The 20505-nt window shown below is 39.2% G+C and overlaps 1 protein-coding gene across 1 annotated transcript in view; it reads right to left on the bottom strand.

Annotated features, from left to right (window-relative positions):
* The window catches only part of MEP1A (meprin A subunit alpha), a 50301-nt gene that overhangs the window by 15505 nt on the left and 14291 nt on the right, over positions 1-20505 (bottom strand). The window contains exons 2-8 of the mRNA XM_059076540.2: positions 13571-13641; positions 13461-13485; positions 13317-13367; positions 11251-11291; positions 10673-10748; positions 4774-4891; positions 2316-2491 (exon numbers count right to left, since the gene is read on the bottom strand). Coding sequence (XP_058932523.1) covers positions 2316-2491; positions 4774-4891; positions 10673-10748; positions 11251-11291; positions 13317-13367; positions 13461-13485; positions 13571-13639 — 556 coding nt within the window. The 5' untranslated portion in view covers positions 13640-13641. The remainder of the gene's footprint in view (positions 1-2315; positions 2492-4773; positions 4892-10672; positions 10749-11250; positions 11292-13316; positions 13368-13460; positions 13486-13570; positions 13642-20505) is intronic.

Here is a 20505-nt window from a genome sequence, read left to right as displayed (position 1 = left end):
ACTGAAGATGAGATGCAATAAAGTCATAAATTACCCTGAGTGATAATACTGCCCTTGTTTATGATCTAAATTGGATTTGATGTCTCATTTGAGAAGAGTCCTCCAGTGATTGCAAGCAGTTTCGATATATGAAATTACACCTAATGAAAACACAGACAGGAGATGAGCAAACATGGTGAGTCATTCACGCTCAACCCAAAGCTGAGCATGTCTGCAAATTATCCTTGTAAGTGTACAGGCTCCCTCTGAGAAAGGGGTCCTCATGTGGTCTAAAACTATCTTAAAGGCACCGAGCATCGTGTTCTTCAAGACTTAAAAATGGGAATGTTTTCTGCTTCCTCATGTAATTTTCAGCAGAGTTCTGTATATAAGAGAAAATAAGAAATTCAGGCCTCTAGCAAATACAGATGAAGTCTAATAGTGCCCGGACCCTCACAAGCAGAGATTCGGTCCTTTGATCTGCACTCTCCTGTCGCATCTACACAGACCCAGATATAAGGCAATTACCCCTGGGAGACAAATATACTGTTTTTGATCTATTATTTCATACTTGGGTGAATACTCTCTAGAACTTCTCTAGATTATACCAGGGGACAAAGAAGAATGTTACTTGGCCTCTAGCTCAGTGGTTGAATGGTAGGATGGGTGAGAGTATATGTGTGGGTCCAATCCTGGTAACAGATTAGGTTTTTACAAACCACATAGTTTCCCCTCCTCCCACCAGTACTCCACATTCATGAAATATCAGAATAGGAGGTGCTGGGAGGGACACAGATTGAGAAACCCCAGAGGTGACTTTGATAGGGTTAGCCATCTGTACCCCTGCCTCCCGTGAGATCCATGGTTACAGCTTACTCCAAAATGAGCTAGTTCTGGCAGAAGTCTTTTGGAGACTGATATCTAATTTTAAAGTATGGCCAGTTCTTCCAAGTCCCTAAAATTATTAGAGATGAACTGCAGTCTGTGAAATCATATGTTAAATTGGGATCTAAATGAAACAGATCATTACAAGGCAATGATTTGCTTCATGAAAACCATGTGTGGTCACAGTTAAGGCACTTCCAATACATTAAAGTTTCATTAAGCTATCACTGCCAAAAATAATGCTTTTCCACTTCCTGAACTAATTCCTAATCAAAAATGAGGTGTTGGGACTTCCCTGGTGGTCCTGTGGTTAAGATTTCACCTTCCAGTGCAGGGGGTGCAGGTTTGATCCCTGGTCAGGGAGCTAAGATTCCACATGCCTCACGGCCAAAAAGACCAAAACATAAAACAGAGGTAATACTGTAACAAATTCAATAAAGACTTTAAAATCAAAAGAATCTTTTTTAAAAAACTAGGGGTTTTCAAAAGCACAGCACGGAATTTCTTCCCCCACCCATTGGGAAACTGAGTCATAACATTTTCATCAGAATTGTTAGAATAACTGCATAATAATATGTGAAATAAAACTGTTATCCTTTACTGTGTTATCCTTTATGGGCTGGGGGCAGAAGGAAAGAGGTGCTTAGAAAGGAGAAAGAAAAGACTTGGACATTTTGATTAATCAGAAAAACTATTAGCTAGAATTAACACAATTGGGAGTGCAAATTCAGATAAAAGGTGGTTTTGTTTTGTTTTGTTTTTTGCTGTAGTTGTTGTTTTGTTTTTAAACACCTATTGTTGATTTGGTAAAGCACCAAAAAAAATTCTGGAGTATGTCTTAGGATTATCATACAGTTAACTAAACCTCATGTCGTTTTCTAGAGCTACACAAGATTTCACATGCAGAAAAGGGACCCTGACATCCTCAGACACCTAATTCATTTTACTCACTAAGACAGGAGAATAGAATTTTAGATAGTTTTTTTTTTTTTGCGGTACGCGGGCCTCTCACTGTCGTGGCCTCTCCCGTTGCGGAGCACAGGCTCCAGACGCGCAGGCTCAGCGGCCATGGCTCACGGGCCCAGCCACTCTGCGGCATGTGGGATCTTCCCGGACCGGGGCAGGAACCCGCGTCCCCTGCATCGGTAGGCAGACTCTCAACCACTGCACCACCAGGGAAGCCCTAGATAGATTTTCAACAAAAACACTGAAACAAAGCAAGAGCTTTTGATGATCAGTTAACCCTACATTTCGTTAACCACGATTCACCTTTCCCTGAGACACTTATATGGGATCAGTTGTGATCAGATGAGCACAGCCTACAGGAGAGGTCATATTTTGTGTTCCTTCTGGAGAAATTGAAGCTCCCATTCATACATAGGTTTGGCCTGGTCATCCCAGGGTTGGGCTGAGAAGTGATAAAGAGAATAGCACCTTGGGTTCATACACACCTGGAAGAATTTCATCCCACCAGATGTTCACATAATCATCCCGGTCCGTCCTTGACTGCTCATGGTAGAACCCCAGAGCATGCAGGATCTCGTGTTCAATGATGGCCTTATAGTCGCATCCCTGGCCAATGGAAAGGTTCTGTCCTACGTGTTGGTCGCCAACCTCAGACCAGCACCTTTTAAGAGAAGAAAGAAATTTTCTTCTAGAGAATTCTTAAGCAGCTGCAATTCATAGGATTCCAAAACACAAATTAGGTTAGGTTTGAAGAAATTTAGGTTTGATTTCAAAAAGAAACTATTAATAGCATTCTCATCAACATAGGGCACAGTGAAAAAAAGCAACTTTCCCTGGAGAGAATATTATGCAGGCTTTAAAAGTGATAGGCCATTATAAAAGTATGCCTACACACTCAGAGGCAAATCAATCCTAATAATGCATCAGGTAAAAAGAAGTAAAAATTGGCATTTTTCTTCACCTTCACAAACCCATGGGGCATTCCAAAGAACAACACTGTTGCTTTTATACCACAAAGCTGTCTCTGAGCAGTGGCTGTGGTTAATTTACATCTTCTCCTTTACATTTTCATGACTTTTCAAATTTCCTATAATGAGCAGGCATATATTTTATGATCATAAAAAAGAACCTCATTAAAAATGCAAGTTAATCAAGTTCATTTCTTGGGGTATTACCCAATCTGCAGCATTATGACAACACACAGCAGGTGGCCTAACTTATGTCTGAAGGGGTCCAGGCAAGAAGGACCCATAAATTCCCTCAGAAAATAGTGGACTCAGGAACTGCTATCAGATACTCTAAATTCCTCAGGTGCAGCCTCTTTCCCTCTTTTTCCCAATTATTTTTGTCTTTTCTCGTAAATCTGATTTTCCACCTCAACAAGGATCTATACCTTAACCAACGCTCAACAGAATAAGAGATCTGACAATAATTTAAATGTTACCAGTGAATTGTGAGTTCCTTGGTGACAATCACATTAAATTACCTGCCACTGTTTTCCCAAGATTGCTAACATCATGTAAGTTCAAATGCTAATAGGCTTGATTTCTACTCAAAGATAGACCTTAGCTATTTTCTAACAACTTTATTAAGGTATAATTTACATACCATAAAATTCACCAATCTTAAGTGTACAAGTCAATGATCTTTAGTTAATGTACTGAGTTGTGCAAACATCACCATTATCACCTTGCCTGACGGTAGCATTTTATTACCAATTCAGAGTTTACTCTGCAAAATATCCACAATCCAGAGGAAGCATTTATCATTTATCTTTTTTTTAACATCCCTCCCCAAAAGAAAGGTGTAAGTTGCAAAATACGATAACTCCACCACTCTGTAAATCTTTGACCTTGTCCTTCTGAAAGAGCCCAGTTAACCTCCAGCTTCAGAGGACCAGGATCCTGAAGGGTTTGGGGCACTTTGGGCCAGCTCCTTTCCTGGACCCTCTTGCCCCCTTTTCCTCTTCCCTAACTTAAATGTAATAGAGACATCTCCCGACCACAGGCAATAAGAGTCCCCCAAATTTGTGTTTTCCCTCTCTTTCCACCTCCCATTTGTCCTTCCCCTTCCTCTGCCTCTACATCCTTCTCCTTTCTTCAAATCTCTGACACTCAGCTTGGCTCTTCCTGACGCTTCACTTCACACTATGTTAGAGGCCCTGCTTCTGCAGTCACCATAGCATACTAGAACTATTCACTTGTTATTACTTCACCACCCCTACTCGCCAAGCTTACACCTTTTGAGGTCTAAGACTCTTCTCGAGAAGCTAAAGCATGTGCTAACTTCCTTCTTTACGTCTGTCATCCACCCATGATTAACAAAACCCCACCTTCAGAACTAGACAACGAAATCCAAGCAAAACCTAGAGGCCATGTTGGGAACTGCAGTGTGAAGAGATACCTCCAGCTGGGTGTTGAAGACACAGACCTACAGAGTCACGGCAGATGGTAGCTTTGCTTCCCAACTTCATCTAGCTCAGACTGCTTGACATAAATACCACTGAAGACAAAGGTCTTCTTTCTTGATATACCATTTATTTCTTCTTAGAAATAAGTAACTCTGAAAAGCAAATCTACATCTAGAACTTTTCAAAGAGGTCCAGCCATCAGAGTACTGTAATTTAAAACAGTGCCATCAAAAGGATGCATTTTATGCTTTAATAAACCTGACTTTTTTTAAAAAAGGACTGTAATTTAAAACATAACCTCAACCCAGGAAAAGAACTGAGATGAGTGTCCCTGGTTCCCCGAGGTATCCAAACGATTCATTCTCTACAGAGCTCATTGAAAATGTGATGCCACTTAAAAAAATTCACAGTGAAAAACTTGATTTTGCTTTTAGTTTCTTTCCAATTTCTTCTTTTAGCCTTTGAAAGAGATGTGTCACTTTTTATAATCAAAGGACGTGTGATTTTCACACTCTGTAAAATTTCATACTAACCCACCAAACTTCTGAAAGATGATGTATGAGCTCTCTCCTTCATAGGGCTTGAAATCCACACAGGACTTGAGGCGGAACATTTCAAAGGCATAGAGAATAGCTCCTTTGGCATTCAGTGCTGCAGAAATCAATAAAAATATCAATGAGCCTTAGCTAGCTCTTGGATAATATATATAACCTACAAACATAGAAAATCATGCCACAACATGAAATCCACTGGGGTCCATGACAGATTTTTTTTTTTATAGTTAATAGATTCCTTGAAAACTAAAACTGACAAATTACTTGTGGATATAAACACTAAGTGCATATGTTAAATACATAATGTATATATATCTACAAAATAAGAATACACTTATGTATGTGTGGCTGAACAAAATCATAACTTCCCCACTTTCTCCCTTTCCTTATCCCTCATTTAAGCAGAATACCTTCCCTCAGGAGAGCCATATGGCAGAGCACAAGACAGAAGTGATTCAAGCCATTTCTGTCTTCTGGATAAAGTACTTTGGAGAGCATTGAGAAAGGGATTCGTTTACCCAATCTAAAAATTCACCCCCTCTTGCTAGAAGAAGAGAGCCGAGCTTATAGAGGTTTATGGCTTCTGAAAGCATAAGAAGTAAGTGTAATATTTATGCTGCTTCCCTGTAGGACCCCCAATAGATGGCAAGCCTAGACAGGCAGCTCTGCAGGAAGCCTTAGAAAAGAGTTCTGTAACCCAAGTTTGGAACCAAAGCAGCAGAAGCCTTATGGACCTATAGATGCCTATTAGTAACCTTTGTGGATCAATGACCAAAGATCAAATATCATTCCTTTTGCCTAATCTGCATGTGTACATACCTTGGTATTGCATAAGACAAGGATGGGTGGGGGAGAAAGATACTCCAAAGGAAAGGAGATTGTTTCTTACCGTGTGTGTGTGTGTGTGTGTGTGTGTGTGTGTGTGTGTGAGAGAGAGAGAGAGAGAGAGTGTGTGTGTGTGTGTGTGTGGTTTTTAATCCCATCAACTTGTTGGAGGTAGGTCTCTAAGTTACAACTTAAGCTAATTCTATAAAATTAAATTATATTCTTGCACATTTGATTTTCAGCATTCTCTCAAAGAGTTTATAATTCTTGGCAGTTTACCACATACTTATTTCATATTTTTCTGGCCCTTATTTAATAAACTACTGAGTTGGAGACTCCACCACTCAGATGTCATAAAATCATATTAAGGTCATTAAAGAAAGTCATAGGAATAACTAGTAAATTAATTGTGGAAACAGCACACACAACAACAGCAAGAGCATGCATTAAACCTATTGGACAATGTTCATGGACTTTTACCTATTCTTACTGAGAAACATCTCTAATTTGAAGATATGTACCTAAGACAGCTTGGTTGTTACAAAAGTATAAGGAAAAAAGTTTGATTATAATGAAAGTCACACTTTCTATAAGATTGTGTTGCTTTTGTTATCTTCAAGCCAAATAGTGGAAACACTGAGAGTGGTTGATTTAAAAATCACATCTCGGGCTTCCCTGGTGGCGCAGTGGTTGAGAATCCACCTGCCGATGCAGGAGACACAGGTTCGTGCCCTGGTCCGGGAAGATCCCACATGCCGTGGAGCAACTAAGCCCGTGAGCCATGGCCACTAGGCCTGCGCGTCCGGAGCCTGTGCTCCGCAATGGGAGAGGCCACAACAGTGAGAGGCCCGCATACCCCCCCCCCAAAAAAAAAATAAAAAATAAAAATAAAAATAAATAAAAATCACATCTCTTCTGCCTTCCCTACATCTGAGTAGGTTGTGAAAGGGGAATTAAGCAACTCTGTAATAATTTTGTAAAAACTGTCCTGACATCATTCAAAAGAAAAAAATGGAAATAAAGCCCACTTGAAGTCTCCTTCTTCACCATAAAGCCAACCCTGAGTGCACGTCCTCTGAAAACCACACCTGATGTTTTGTGTGTTGTCTTTACGTAGGTGGTTTCCTCTCCTTAGGACACTGTTAACTCCTTGAGAGAAAGGACCTTATCTTTTGCCTCATTGTTTCCTAGTTCCCAATTCTTTACTCTGCCCTGACATGGTAGGTTTTACATGGAACTGTCTTGAACAATCATGTTAGTTTTTAAAACCACTAGTCCTTTTTATCCCGGGATCAAAGAATATGAGAAGAGTTCCTTTAGATACCAATGGCTACATATTGGAGGATTAGCATAGGAAAGCAAACTATATTTGGTTTACGAATCCTTTGAGAGGGGAAAAGCGGGGGGAAGAAATAAATTAGGAATTTGGGAATAACATATACACACTACTGTAAATAAAAATAGATAAACAACAAGGACCTACTGTATAGCACAGGGAACAGTACTCAATATTTTGTAATAACCTATATGGGAAAAGAATCTGAAAAAGATCCCTTTTACATATATATATAAAACGAAATCGTTTTTCGGTACAACTGAAACTAACACAACATTGTAAATCAACTATACTTCAATAAAAATAAATAATTTTTTTGTAAAAAGAATCCTTTTAAAGAGTTTTTCATTCTGATAATAGGGAAGGAATTTGAATCTGACTAACCCTCCCACAGTTAACAATTATTAAACTTAGGAAAAATTAAGAAAGAAACTCTTTGAAAGGAAACTCTTTAGGCACTGGAAAATGCCTAAAATGGCAGAAAGTGAAGGCGGGTTTATTCTTGAAAGAAGGAAATGTCATTGGTTAAGATTCCCATTGATACAAGTTTGCACATGAGAGCACGGCTTAATATAAATATTTATAAATATACATATATAAATATTTGAACAACACCAACAATCACCTTGACCTATTTGGCATTGATAGGCTAATATGACCTAAAACTGTAGAATACAGTTCTTTTCAAGTGCACATGGAATATCACCAAGCTAGATCATAAAGTAGATCACAAAACATATCTCAGTAAATTTCAAAAGACTGAAATCTTAGGGAACTGGTTCTCTGACCTCAAAAAATAAACTTGAAATCAATAATAGAATATCTAGAAAAGTTCCAAATCTCTGGAAAATTTTAGACACACTTTTAATTGACCCATGGTTTTAAAAAATCACAACTGAAATTAAAAAATATCTAAACTAAATTTGAATAAAGATACAACATATCAAAATATGAGGAAAGTAGTAAAAACAGTGCTTCAAATAAAATTTATAGCTTTAGATGTCATATTATAGCATCGCATTTTATTAGGAAAGTGAAGACTTAAGCATATGATACAAATTTCCACCTTACATGTAAAAAAAGAAGGGCAAATTAAACCTGAAAAAAGTAGAAGAAAGAAAATCATAAAGACAAGAGCAAAAAGCAAGAAAATAAAGAGTAGAGAAGCAAGAGAAAATTAACAAGTCAAAAGTTGGTTCTTTGAAAGGATTAAAAAAATCAGTACATTGCTTTTAAAAAAGAAGGCAAGTCACAGACTGGGAGAAAATATTCATCATATATACCTGACATAATTTATCTATAATATATAGAGTTCTACAAGTAATGAAAACACCAACAATATAATTTTAAAAATCATGAAAGAGTTGGACAGACACTTCATAAAAGAAGATACGTAAATAGTCAATAGCGCATGAAAATGTGCTAAATATTATTAGTCATTAGGGAAACTCAACTTAAAACCACAGTGAGATACCGTTTCACAACCACTAGAACGGCAACAATTAAAAAGATTAACTCCACCTATATTAGTGATAAGGTGGAGCAAATGGGACACAGACATTGCTGGTGAGAATGAAAAATGCCACAGCCAACAGGAAAGATTGTTTGGCATTATCCTATAAAGTTAAACATATATTTACCATAGGATCAAGCAATGCTATTCCTAGACATCTACCCAAGATAAATAAAAAACACATATCCACGCAGACTTGTACAAGAATGATCACAGCAGCTTTCTTCACAATAGACTCCAAATTTGAAACAGCTCCACATCCATCAACAGAAAAATGGAGAAACAGTTGCAATATATTCAGACAAAGGAATAGTAATGAGTAATGAAAAAGAATTAACTGTTGGCCCACCACAATACAGAAAAATTTAAACATGGTAAGCAAAATAAGCCAGATCCAAAAGAGGACATACTATGAGATTCCAGTTATCTGCAAATCAGTTGTAAATCAGGTAAAACTAATCTATAGGGGAAAAAAATTAGAATGGTAGTTGTCTCTTGGGGAGTGGAGGTGGGTATTGGCTGGAAAAGAGCACGGGGGAACTTTCTAGAGGATTGGAAGTGTGGGTTGCATAAGTCTATGCATTTCTCAAAAGCCTGGTTTGTGTATTTCACCCTACGGAAATTTAACTTTAATAAAGGAATTTATACAAAGGTCAAACTCTAATTAGAATGTTTTGCTTTTTGCAACAGTATGAGTCCAGGCACCTGAACTCCCTTTTAACTTGAAGGTGATTCTCATGTGATGCTACTTGAGAGCCACCACTCTATCCTCACAGCTGCTACCTTATTTCAGGCCACCTGTCTTCAGTTTTGCTGTCTATTCATCTGTCACCTACCTTGCAGCTAAGGAGACCTTGCTACTCAAGCTGTGACCAGTGGACACACTTTGAGTAGCTGAATCTGGCACGTAAGAGATTCAGTAAGTACGTCCATGTCTTAATGGGAAGGTGGTGGCACAGGTGAGACAAATAGGAAGAAAAATCGTCATGGGGAAGAAAATCCATTTTAAAATTAATGTTTCTTAAATCATGTCCCAGTAAATAGGGATGCTCCTGGAATTTCCAAGTGCACTGTCAAACACTGGGGAAAAACAACTCAGCTCAATTTTCCATAAAATAACTGAGAACAACAGCACTTGTTACTATGTAGCTTTTCTCCAGAAAAGGCATGGGAGGCAGCACTGATAAAGAGTGATGGAAACTTCTTGAAACATAATCTATGTCTCCTGAGAAGGGGAGCAGCTCAGCAGCTCATTAAGACTGAGCAACATTGTCCTAGCTTCCCCTCTCCTCTTGAATCTTCCCCATCCACAGAGGACGGGCCTCCCAGACAGGCATTGCATCATGGTGGCTGCTGAGCTGTCAGTCAGCTGCTTGATGTCAGCCAGTGTCCACTCATGGCTTCTAATATTTATTTATTTCCACCAATTACTATTTTCAACAATGAGCAAAATGCAACTGATTTCAGTCCTTTATATTAAGAGAGAGAAAAGAATAGAAATTTTTAATACAGAGGAACAAGGACAATGGACATATGAAATATAGTCTTTTCTATTTCTCAAAAGTGTGACATGTTTGTCTTGCAACAGAAAGGGAAGAAATCAACATGTTGAAACTAGTATCCTGGTACCATATTTAGATTCACCTAAACAAACTGTTATTGCAAGTGCACATTTTTCATTGCTATGATGTCAAATTATATTTCATTTTGTGTGTGTGTGTTGCTCCTAGTCTGATTAACCTGTTAGTGTGTTCTGCATTTTAAAAATCATTATTTGATACTCTGTATCTCAGACTGGTTAAGCAGCATGGGTTCAGATGTAATGTCATGCCTCTCATACCGTGAGATAAAGAACTGTCAGAGCTTAGAAACCCTCTTATACGTTGGCAGTTACCCCAAGTCTGAAGCTGATGATCAGGAGGAGAGGTGAGAGAGAAGAATTCAACTCAAAATTCCTAATGCGGCTTCCCTGGTGGCGCAGTGGTTGAGAGTCCGCCTGCCGATGCAGGGGACACGGGTTCGTGCCCTGGTCCGGGAAGATCCCGCATGCCACGGAACGGCTGGGCCCATGAGCCATGGCTGCTGAGCCTGCGCGTCCGGAGCCTGTGCTCCGCAATGGGAGATGCCACAACAGTGGAGGCACACGTAGCACAAAATAATAATAATAATAATAATAATTCCTAATGAAGAATAATTAATATTACCCAGATTGTCGGCCAGGATGTAAGGGATGGGGAACTTCCACCTGGTGTTGGGGTCTCTCAGGCCATTTCTGGAATTCTGCAGAAACAAAGGCAAAGGTGACTGGACAGCTGGTCTCCTTGGCTTCCCCCTCCTCTAAACTCTCACACCACAATCTGTCACACAATTCAAACAGTTTAGTCAACTTGTCTTCTGATTATGTTGTAAAAACAATAGAAGTTCATTATAGACATTTTAGAAAATTCCAGAGAAATTTTTAGGAGCCAAATAAAGGAGACCAACAATTCCTCAAAACTGAAATAGCCACTTTCAGTATGGTGGTGGATTTCCTTCTCTCTCATGCTTCACTTATTAGGAAAATTGGATGGACAAGCAACTTAATAATTATAGACTCTTTTGTACTGTTCGCTAATGTTTTCGTCTGTTTTTGTTTACCAGCAACCACAGTGGAAGTCTTTGTGGGTACAGATTATAGATGAGATTCTTTCATCTCAGTGGCTGGACACAGAGCAGAAGCTCACCATCCTATGACACAGCCAGTCCTGGGGGGAATGTTATTGTGTTCCTAGCAGGTACTCACCTGTAGAAAAATGTCCCCCTGAAAGAGGTCCAAACCTGCAGCTAGACATGGATTTTAAAAAAAGAAATATTTGAATGAGAATTACTAAAAGGGATCTCTCAAAATAAGATGAATCTTTTCTATTGTAAGTCTTTAGTTGTTAATCTTTATGTGGTGAAACTCTTTTGAAACAATGCAAAAATTTCTTCTAATTGAACAAATGTAAATAGCCAATAAATACCAGATATTGTAACATTCTCTACTGTCATTTTTGGAACAAGAGACCTAGAGGGCATTATGCTTAGTGAAATAAGTCAGACAGAGAAAGACAAGTACTGTATGCTATCACTTATATGTGGAATCTAAAAAATAAAACAAATGAGTGAATATAACAAAACAAAAATAGATATAGAGAACAAACTAGTGGTTACCAGTGGCAATAGGGAAGGGGGTTGGGAAAGGCAAGATAGGGGTAGAAGATTAAGAGGTACAAACTACTATGTATAAAATAAATAAACTACAAGGATATATTATACAGCACAGAGAATATAGTCAATATTTTATAATAACTGTAAATGGAGTATAACTATGAAAATATTGAATCACTCTGTTGTACACCTGAAACTAATATGGTGTAAATCAACTATACTTCAATAAAAAAAGAAAAGAAATCTTGTCCAAGAATCTTAAAAGTAAGAGACAAGTTAGAAGGAATCTTTTTGGTCATTGACTTCATTGACTTCAAAACTCTCACACTTTGGGGGTCGAAATGGGACTTTCTGAGACAGGAAATGAGGTACCAGGTAGTCAGCAGCTGAGTGAGCTATAGAATTTCCGACTTCCCGTCCAGGGTCCTTTCTGCTATTGTACTGTCCTTCTTCCCCACCCTAGCTAAATGGGTTGATTTTGCTCTTCCCCATGAAAAAAAATGGTGCCCTTCAAAGCCAAGCTCAGGGTGTTGCTCTGATAATAAAGAAGACCTGGCAAATATGGGTAGATCCATTCAAAACCATGGCTCCAAACATCTGCTGTCAGGACCTTAGCAGAATATACTTTCTCCCTGCTGGCATTGGCCTCAGAGTGTTTCTGAAAGTAAGATCCTTAAAAGGGAAGATCCTGGTGGGAAAACTAAGGACATTTAAAAGAATGTCACTTCTTATTACAGTCCTCAAGTTTGACAAGCAGCTTTCCCTTGAAAACACAGACTACTTCAGACAGAATTTTTAAGTTTTACATTCTTCATATAGGACTGAGCTATTAAGCTATGAGTCAAAAGACCTGGAGGTGAGCTCTACCACTGCCATCTGTGATCTTGGGTGAGTCAACTTGACCCAAAGGAGCCTCCTGTTCCTTCCTGCAAAATGAAAATAATACTCACCCCGTTATAGAATTTGACAAATAAATATGCAATTGGATATGAAAGTTTTTGTAAGCTATAAGGTACTTATGATCATGAATATGGAACCTCTGTTTCCCACCAATTCTAACCAAAGATACCCAGAATGTCACGGCTTCTCCCTCATTTTAGAGACAGGATGAGAGAGAAAAGAGAGACAATTACTTGGCATCTCTCTCCTCTCAGTAATGGATGAGACCAATGGATTTCTTCAAGGAATGTTTTTGTGGACAAGATGTTGAAACAGAGACACTTTACACTCTTCTCCAAGTCCCAAGCAAACAGTTGTTAGTGAATATGATGGGCCAGTAAAGGGACTGGGGTTTTTCCCCACTAAATATAACCAAAGGCATATTCCTTACATTTTTCTTTAGCAAGCAAAATAATCATCCATTTTCCCTTCTTTTTTCAAAATGAAAACTGGAAGAATAAATTTTTTACCAACAAAAATCTTGTTATATATTTCTAGATCCCCTGAGCACTCACTAGTTCTAGAAAATTTGGTCTAACCATTATTCTCTTTCCACATTTCCATTTTCAGAAACTCTGCAAATTCTAATGAGGCACGAATGAACAGTTCTCTCCTAAATTTACCCAATACCATACTATGAAGGTTAAGAGATTTTCAGCAATTCTATCACAGGATTTTAAATTATTTAAAGGAATTAATGATGGCAGAAATTACACCCACCTAAATTGATTTCTGAAATATCCTTCTGTTCATCAAACTCTCCATCATGTACTGTTAAAAGTGAGGGAAAAAATTGTTACCAGTCTCGCTGAACAAAGGAGAGAAAGTTCAGAAAACACTCTATGCATTTCAATTAGTTCTTACCATTTCCTTTAGAAAGATGCTTAATCTGAAAAGAAATAAAGATACAGTAAATGGATAACATATACTACAATGAATATTTCTAAATACCATGAAGAGCAGAACCTACTTACCGATACAGCTGCTATGTGGGCAAAAAACAAGATGAAAGAGAGAATGCAAGCAGATCTCGTCCAAATCATTTCTGCAAGTGAACAGATTTTAGCAAAGACACCTTGTGATAAGTACTTGGACCTTGTTCTGTCTGTCATATTAGAAACTTTGACCCTTACATATGTTCTGTAGCATTGAAGTTGTCAAAGAAAATGTCTTTGCCCCATTTGAGGAGAGCTACTAAGTTTAACAGAAAAGCTCAAGTTTCAGGGACCAGGGAAAAGTTTGAAAAAGATAATATTGAGATAAGCATATAAAAATAAATGACATTCCTATACACTAGCAATAACTGTTCATACAATATAGTAGGTAAAAGATCCATTTCACAATAGAGATAAAAATAATCTATAAAATGATCATAAATTACTTAAATCTAATAAAAATGAACTAGAGTTATATGTAAATGTTATAAAGCAATCAACAAAAAATAAAAGAGCTATCTATACACACATATACATATATATTTATATATATGAGATATTCATTGATGGGAAGACAGTATAATAAAGATGGTCATTATTTAGATAGTAGTCTATATATTCAATGTTATTCTAATAAAAATCTTTTTAAAATTTTTTAATTGATTTACAATGTCATGTTAGTTTCAAGTGTACAGCACAGTGATTCAGTTACACATATATATATATATTTTTAGATTCTTTTCCAATATAGGTTATTACAAAATATTGAGTATAGACTCTATGCTATACAGTAGGTCCTTGTTGGTTATTTATTTTATATATAGTAATGTGTATATGTTAATCCCAACCTCCTAACTTTCCCTCCTTCCCTTTTCCCCTTTGGTAACTGTAAGTTTGTTTTCTATGTCGGTGAGTCTCTTTCTGTTTTGTAAATAAGTTCAATGTATCTTTTTTGTTTTAGATTTCACATATAAGCAATATCATATGATATCTGTCTTTCTCTGTCTGGCTTATTTCACTTAGTATGATAATCTCTAGGTGCATCCATGTTGCTGCACATAGCATTATTTCATTCTCTTTTATGGCTGAGTAATATTCCATTATATATATATATATATATGTATACACACACACACACACACACACACATATCTTCTTTATCCATTCATCTGTCGATGGATATGTAGGTTGCTTCCATCCAGATGAGCTTTTATCTTTCCCCTCCTTCTTAGTCTTATCTGCACAATATACTCTAATGGTGACTTTGGAATCTGATGGATAAGAAATAGAGTTCCACATCTACCACCAACCAGATGTGGCATTTTGAGCATCCATTTTCCATGTGTAAAAAAAAAGAGTGGTACCTACTTCACCTGTCGAATGTAAGGATGCAATGAGACAACAAATGCAAACCACAGGTACCAGCAACATAGAAGCACTCAGTAAACTATAGCTCTTTCTATCCACATGCACAGCCTCCTGGCAAAAGTCAGGCAGTAAGGACACAGCTCAGCACCTGCTTTGCTCAGTGGAACCTGGGAGTGGGAGCATAGGTCTTCAGCAGATACATTTGTCCCTGGGAAGTTTCTTTTTATGATCTTGATTGGAGGTGTTAATTAGTTACCAGTTATCTGCAACCCCAGGCATTTCTTGCCCCAGGGTGTCAAGTGAGCAAGGCTGGAGCCTCAAGCCTTAGGTTTGAAGGGCTTATGGCTTGGCAGTTAAAAAATAGATTATGCACTCCACGGGGCAAGGTCCATGTTTTATTTTCTGTATCTGCCCTGGTGCCTGGCATATAGTCGACAATTAGTGATCGCATTGGGTGAAATACAGTGAAAGAGCACTTTTCGAAGGTATTAGATGTGGTGATGTGTTTTGAGCTCAGTGAGGGCATTTTACAAATTGACCAGTTGGGAAAGCAGAGTGAAGACTGGAAGAAGAAAGCCATCGGCAGGTGGAAAGAGAGAAAACCCTCCCCTAAGCGTTGTCAGACTCACCCCAGCCTCCTGAAGTCCAGGCCAGACTTGCTTGGGACTGAGCTAGGAGGCTGGCAGCATCCTCTCACCCCAAGCCCTTCTCAGGAGTGTCCTCTGGCCTCTGCTTCCTCCACTTTCTACCCTCTTTCTAGATGCCTGTTCCTCTGCTTCACTCACAGAACTCTGCCCTTGGCTGTTAACTTCTAACACAACTGCCTTTGCCCTTCCTCCAGGCAATCAGCCTATTCACTGGGTCTCAAAGAAGAGGAAGAGTTGGCAAATTTTTTCTGAAAAGGTCAAAGAATAAATATTTTAGGCTTTGCAGGACAAGTGGTCTCTGTAGTGACTATTGAAGTCTGCTGTTGTAGCTGGAAAGCAGCCACAGACATTCGCATAAAGGAATGAGCCTGGCTGCAACCCAATAAAAACTTTATTGACAAAAACAGGTAAAGGGGCATAACTTACTGACCCCTGAGGTTTAGCGAATTGACTGCCCCCCCCCCAAGATGGTGGAGATGGAGACGGTGATAACACGTATAAAAGAAGCAGCTGTAGCAGCAGCTGACACATGCACACAGCTTTTACTGTGGGCTGGGTACACTTCCAAGGATCTAAAGTGCAATTACTCACTTAATCTTGACAATAATTCTATGAAGTAGGCAGTACGTATCCCATTTTATAGATTGAGAAACTATATATATGCAATAGAATATTACTCAGCCACAAAAAGAATGAAATAATGCCATTTGCAGCAACATGGATGGACCTAAGATTATCATACTAAGTGAAGTAAGCCAGACAGAGAAAGACAAATACCATATGATATTGCTCATACGTGAAATCTAAGAAAAATAAAGATACAAATGAACTTACTTACAAAACAGAAATAGACCCGCAGACATAGAAAACAGACTTAACGGTTGCCAAATGGAAAAGAGGTTGGGAGGGATAAACTAGGAGTTTGGGATTAACATATGTACACTACTATATATAAAATAAACTACAAGGACCTACTGTATAGCACAGGGAACTATACTCAATATTTTGTGATAACCTATAAGGAAAAAGAATCTGAAAAAAAACAATATATGTATAACTGAATCACTGTGCTGTACACCTGAAACTAACACAACATTGTAAATCAACTATACTTCAATGAAAAAAAACTAAGAAATCTACCCAACGTCACACACCTCCTAGAGATGCTCCTGAAATTCCACTTGAATTTTTCTACCTCGGCCTGGACCCTGGCAGCTCGGGGGTGAGGCCTTCACCATCAAGTTGTAGCAGACTCGGCCCCATATACCCCAGAGCTCCATCTCCAATGGTTCGCTAAGAAGACTTTGCTGTTTAGGGAAGCAGTTCCCAAGCTATAGAGTTTTTCAAAAATCCCCTGGAAAGCTTGTTAAAGTACAGATTCCTGGGCCTGGGATAGGGAAATTCTGATGTAGGTCAGAGGGTGAGAAACAGGAATCTGCATTGTTAATATGCACCTCGATGACTCCGATGCAGGTAGACTGTGGGATACACTTTGATAAACAGGGGTCTAGGGAACTTCTGTTAAGCGGATGCTTCCACTCAGAGTGTGGTTATTAGGTAGCTTCCCCTGGTGCCCTTTTTATAAGAAAAATCAAAAGATCATAGCAGCCTCCAGTTCTCCAGTGGGGACATATCAGATATTAAGATTTAGAGATTTTCAATGCAGAAAGAAATCCACTTCAAGAACACCCACAGGGCAACCTCTCTGGAGTGTAGCTCAAGCACCCACATTTTTAACAAGCATGAAGGTGAACCCTGTATGGAAAATGTGAGTCCCACTGACCTTTACAGAAGCTCTGTTTGGGGCTGTACGGAGACCAACCCGAGCGGACCTCTTTGGAGAACCAAGCAGAGACTTCTTCCTCTCCTGGGTACTGAGATCCCTGACAAGCTACTCTCTACGTCCAGGTGGACATTCAGTGGGCTTTGATTTCAGCTTTTTCTCCTCTAATAGGATCTAAAGAATGGATCATCACCCATCTTTTATGGGGTGGGGAAGAATCAGACAAGAGGCTTACTCTATTTTTTTTTTTTTTTTTTTTTTTTTTTTTTTTTTGCGGTATGCGGGCCTCTCGCTGTTGTGGCCTCTCCCGTTGCGGAGCGCAGGCTCCGGACGCACAGGCTCAGCGGCCATGGCTCACGGGCTTAGTTGCTCCGCGGCATGTGGGATCTTCCCGGACCAGGGCACGAACCCGTGTCTCCTGCATCGGCAGGCGGATTCTCAACCACTGCGCCACCAGGGAAGCCCCATGGCTTACTCTATTTTTTCCCCAATTCTCTTCTTATTTTTTTGAGCCCTCATAGAGTACTTGAAATTGAAGCAGACTCAGAGGAGAGCTCCAAGAGTGCCCGCTCATTTCAGGAAAAGTCTCTAACCTCTGTCAGTTACAAGAGTTATCACTTGGGCTTCCCTGGTGGCGCAGTGGTTGAGAGTCCGCCTGCCGATGCAGGAGACGCGGGTTCGTGCCCTGGTCCGGGAAGATCCCACATGCCGCGGAGCGACTAAGCCCGTGAGCCATGGCCGCTAGGCCTGTGCGTCCGGAGCCTGTGCCCCGCAACGGGAGGGGCCACAACAGTGAGAGGCCCGCATACCACAAAAAAAAAAAAAAAAAAAAAAAAAAAAAAAAAAGAGTTATCACCACCCAAGATGCCAAGTTGGACCATGGCATCTGGGAGGAGAGACTAAACACTGAATTGTTTAATCAACAGTTTAATCTACAATTGCCTTGAATTGTTAATTCAACGGAAGATACAAAGCAGGGAGGGATAAATCGGGAGATTGGGATGGACATATGCACACTACTATATATAAAACAGGTAACTAATAAGAACCTACTGTACCGCACAGGGAACTCTATTCAATACTCTGTAATGACCTATATGGGAAAAGACTCTAAAAAGGAGTGGATATATGTATATGTATAACTGATTCACTTTGCTGTACAGCAGAAAGTAACAAAACATTGTAAATCAACTACACTCCAAAAAAAAAAATTTTTTTTAATAAAAATCAAGGGAAGACGCAATTGGGATGGGCTTTTCTCTGAAAGGAGACACGATTCTAAAGAGGAAGAGGTCTAGCCGTTATCTACTGTCCAAAGACAAAACTAAAACAATATGTAATGAGTTTGATGCCCTCTATTGAAGGGGAAATAATCCCTGGGCTGTGGGAGTAGGAGGCCTCACAAGCAGTGAGGCACTTTTCCCAAGGGATTTGAGGCAGGAGCAAGTTTTATAAAGAGTTCGAAGAAGCAGTCAGGAAACAGGGCATGGGTTGCATGGCTCGGGTTGCATATCTGACCTAATTTAGAAAGATCAAGGGATGAGGAAATAAGTGTAGATCCCAGAGTTGGCTTGGCATTTGGGGCTTGGCTGAATGGATTTTCCGCATTTATGATCAAGCAGAGCACTTACAAGAACACAGAAGTTTGGTTTGCTGACATGTCACCTTGGGCAGCAACGGCTCCACCTTGAACCTAGACATTTATTTCAACACCACTGTCCCTGAAGTTAGGGTACAAGAAAACAGGCTAAAATTGCAAAAAGGACACAGTTGTTGGATGCAAAGTCCTTCCTGATCATCTGAGGATTCTGAAGTGTTTCAAGGAGGCAGACAGTGTTAGTCACAGAGAATAATGCCAGAGCTACAAGCTAGCGGGGAGGCAAGTGTGGACAGATGAAATTCTTCAGAAAGAGATGATGTTGGAGAAGAAATAGGTGGTGCCTGGCTTGGGGATTTTTCTTTGTCCTGGGAAGTCATTCAGTTCTGAGGTCATCTAATGGAAGCAAGATGATGGTAAGTCGTTATGTTTAACTTGATCCAGAGAACAAGGGGATCAGGCCTCTGCGAAAACAAATGGGAATTGTAATTCCATTTCCCTTTGAAAACCTCAAAATTGTTTTTGGTACAGCTGATTCTTTTACGCAAGTGGCCAGCAGGTCCATTCAGGCCCAAATGCATTATCTGCCACTTCAACTGGAATCTGATTTAGCACCAGGGGAAGGTAAGAGGAAGGCCTGTGTGGGAGGCATTATTGGAAACTGCAAGGATGATTGGTCAAAGTCAATCAGGAGGCTTCCTGAATTAGGAACAGGTCTGTTTATATTCATAGGTTGAATCAAGTTTTTAAACATAAGTTGATATTCTCATTACTAATGCGGAAGATTACAGTGACAGCCATTTTCCAAAGCAATGCCAACGAATGAGAACAGCTTTGCACAGACACGTCAGCAAGAATGTCAGCCACTGATGCCCTGTAAATAAGTGGGCTAAAGGACCACACACCAGGAAAGGAATAAAACTAGCCATACCTCAGTTTTACAGTTGAATTTCTGGGAAGAGGAATTTGTAATACCCTACAAAGTTCCCACCTTGAATGGCATTTCTTCTTGTTATTCAAGTAATAGCAATGATTATGATAAAAACCAGATGACTTTTGAGGCACTTATTACCTGGCAGGCACTGTGTAAAATGCTTTACATAGGTTATTTCATTTAATTATCATAACTATCCCATAAGGAAAGAATTGTTGACCTCCTTTTATAAAAGGTTGAGTTCAGAGAGGTTATATATAGTACCCAGAACCTGAAAAACCTCAAAATAGAGAAATTAGTTTAATGATGTGTTTCTCTTTCTAGGGCAGCTTCTATTCTCAGTTGCTTAGTTAAACACCAACATATTGTGTTCATTCATTCATTTGTTTATCTATGCATTCATCCATTGTGTCAGGCATTGAGGAAAAAGTTGTGAACCAGACAGACACTGTCCTTACCCTCAAGGAGCTTAGACACAAGTGAACACCCTGGAGAGGCAAGCATTTACCAGCATTTTACTAGATTCCCCAAGTAAAGATGGATCAAGGGGTAAGCAGATAAACAAATTGTGATATATTCACAGATCACAATAGGACACTGTCACCAAGGGATGTTACTGCACAATTAAAAAGAATTGTAGGGACT

Source organism: Kogia breviceps, chromosome 10 (assembly GCF_026419965.1).
Source record: "Kogia breviceps isolate mKogBre1 chromosome 10, mKogBre1 haplotype 1, whole genome shotgun sequence".
NCBI classification, from domain to species: domain Eukaryota; kingdom Metazoa; phylum Chordata; class Mammalia; order Artiodactyla; family Physeteridae; genus Kogia; species Kogia breviceps.
The sequence above is the reverse complement of the archived record's forward strand: the minus strand, read 5'-3'. Positions and strand labels throughout refer to the sequence as shown.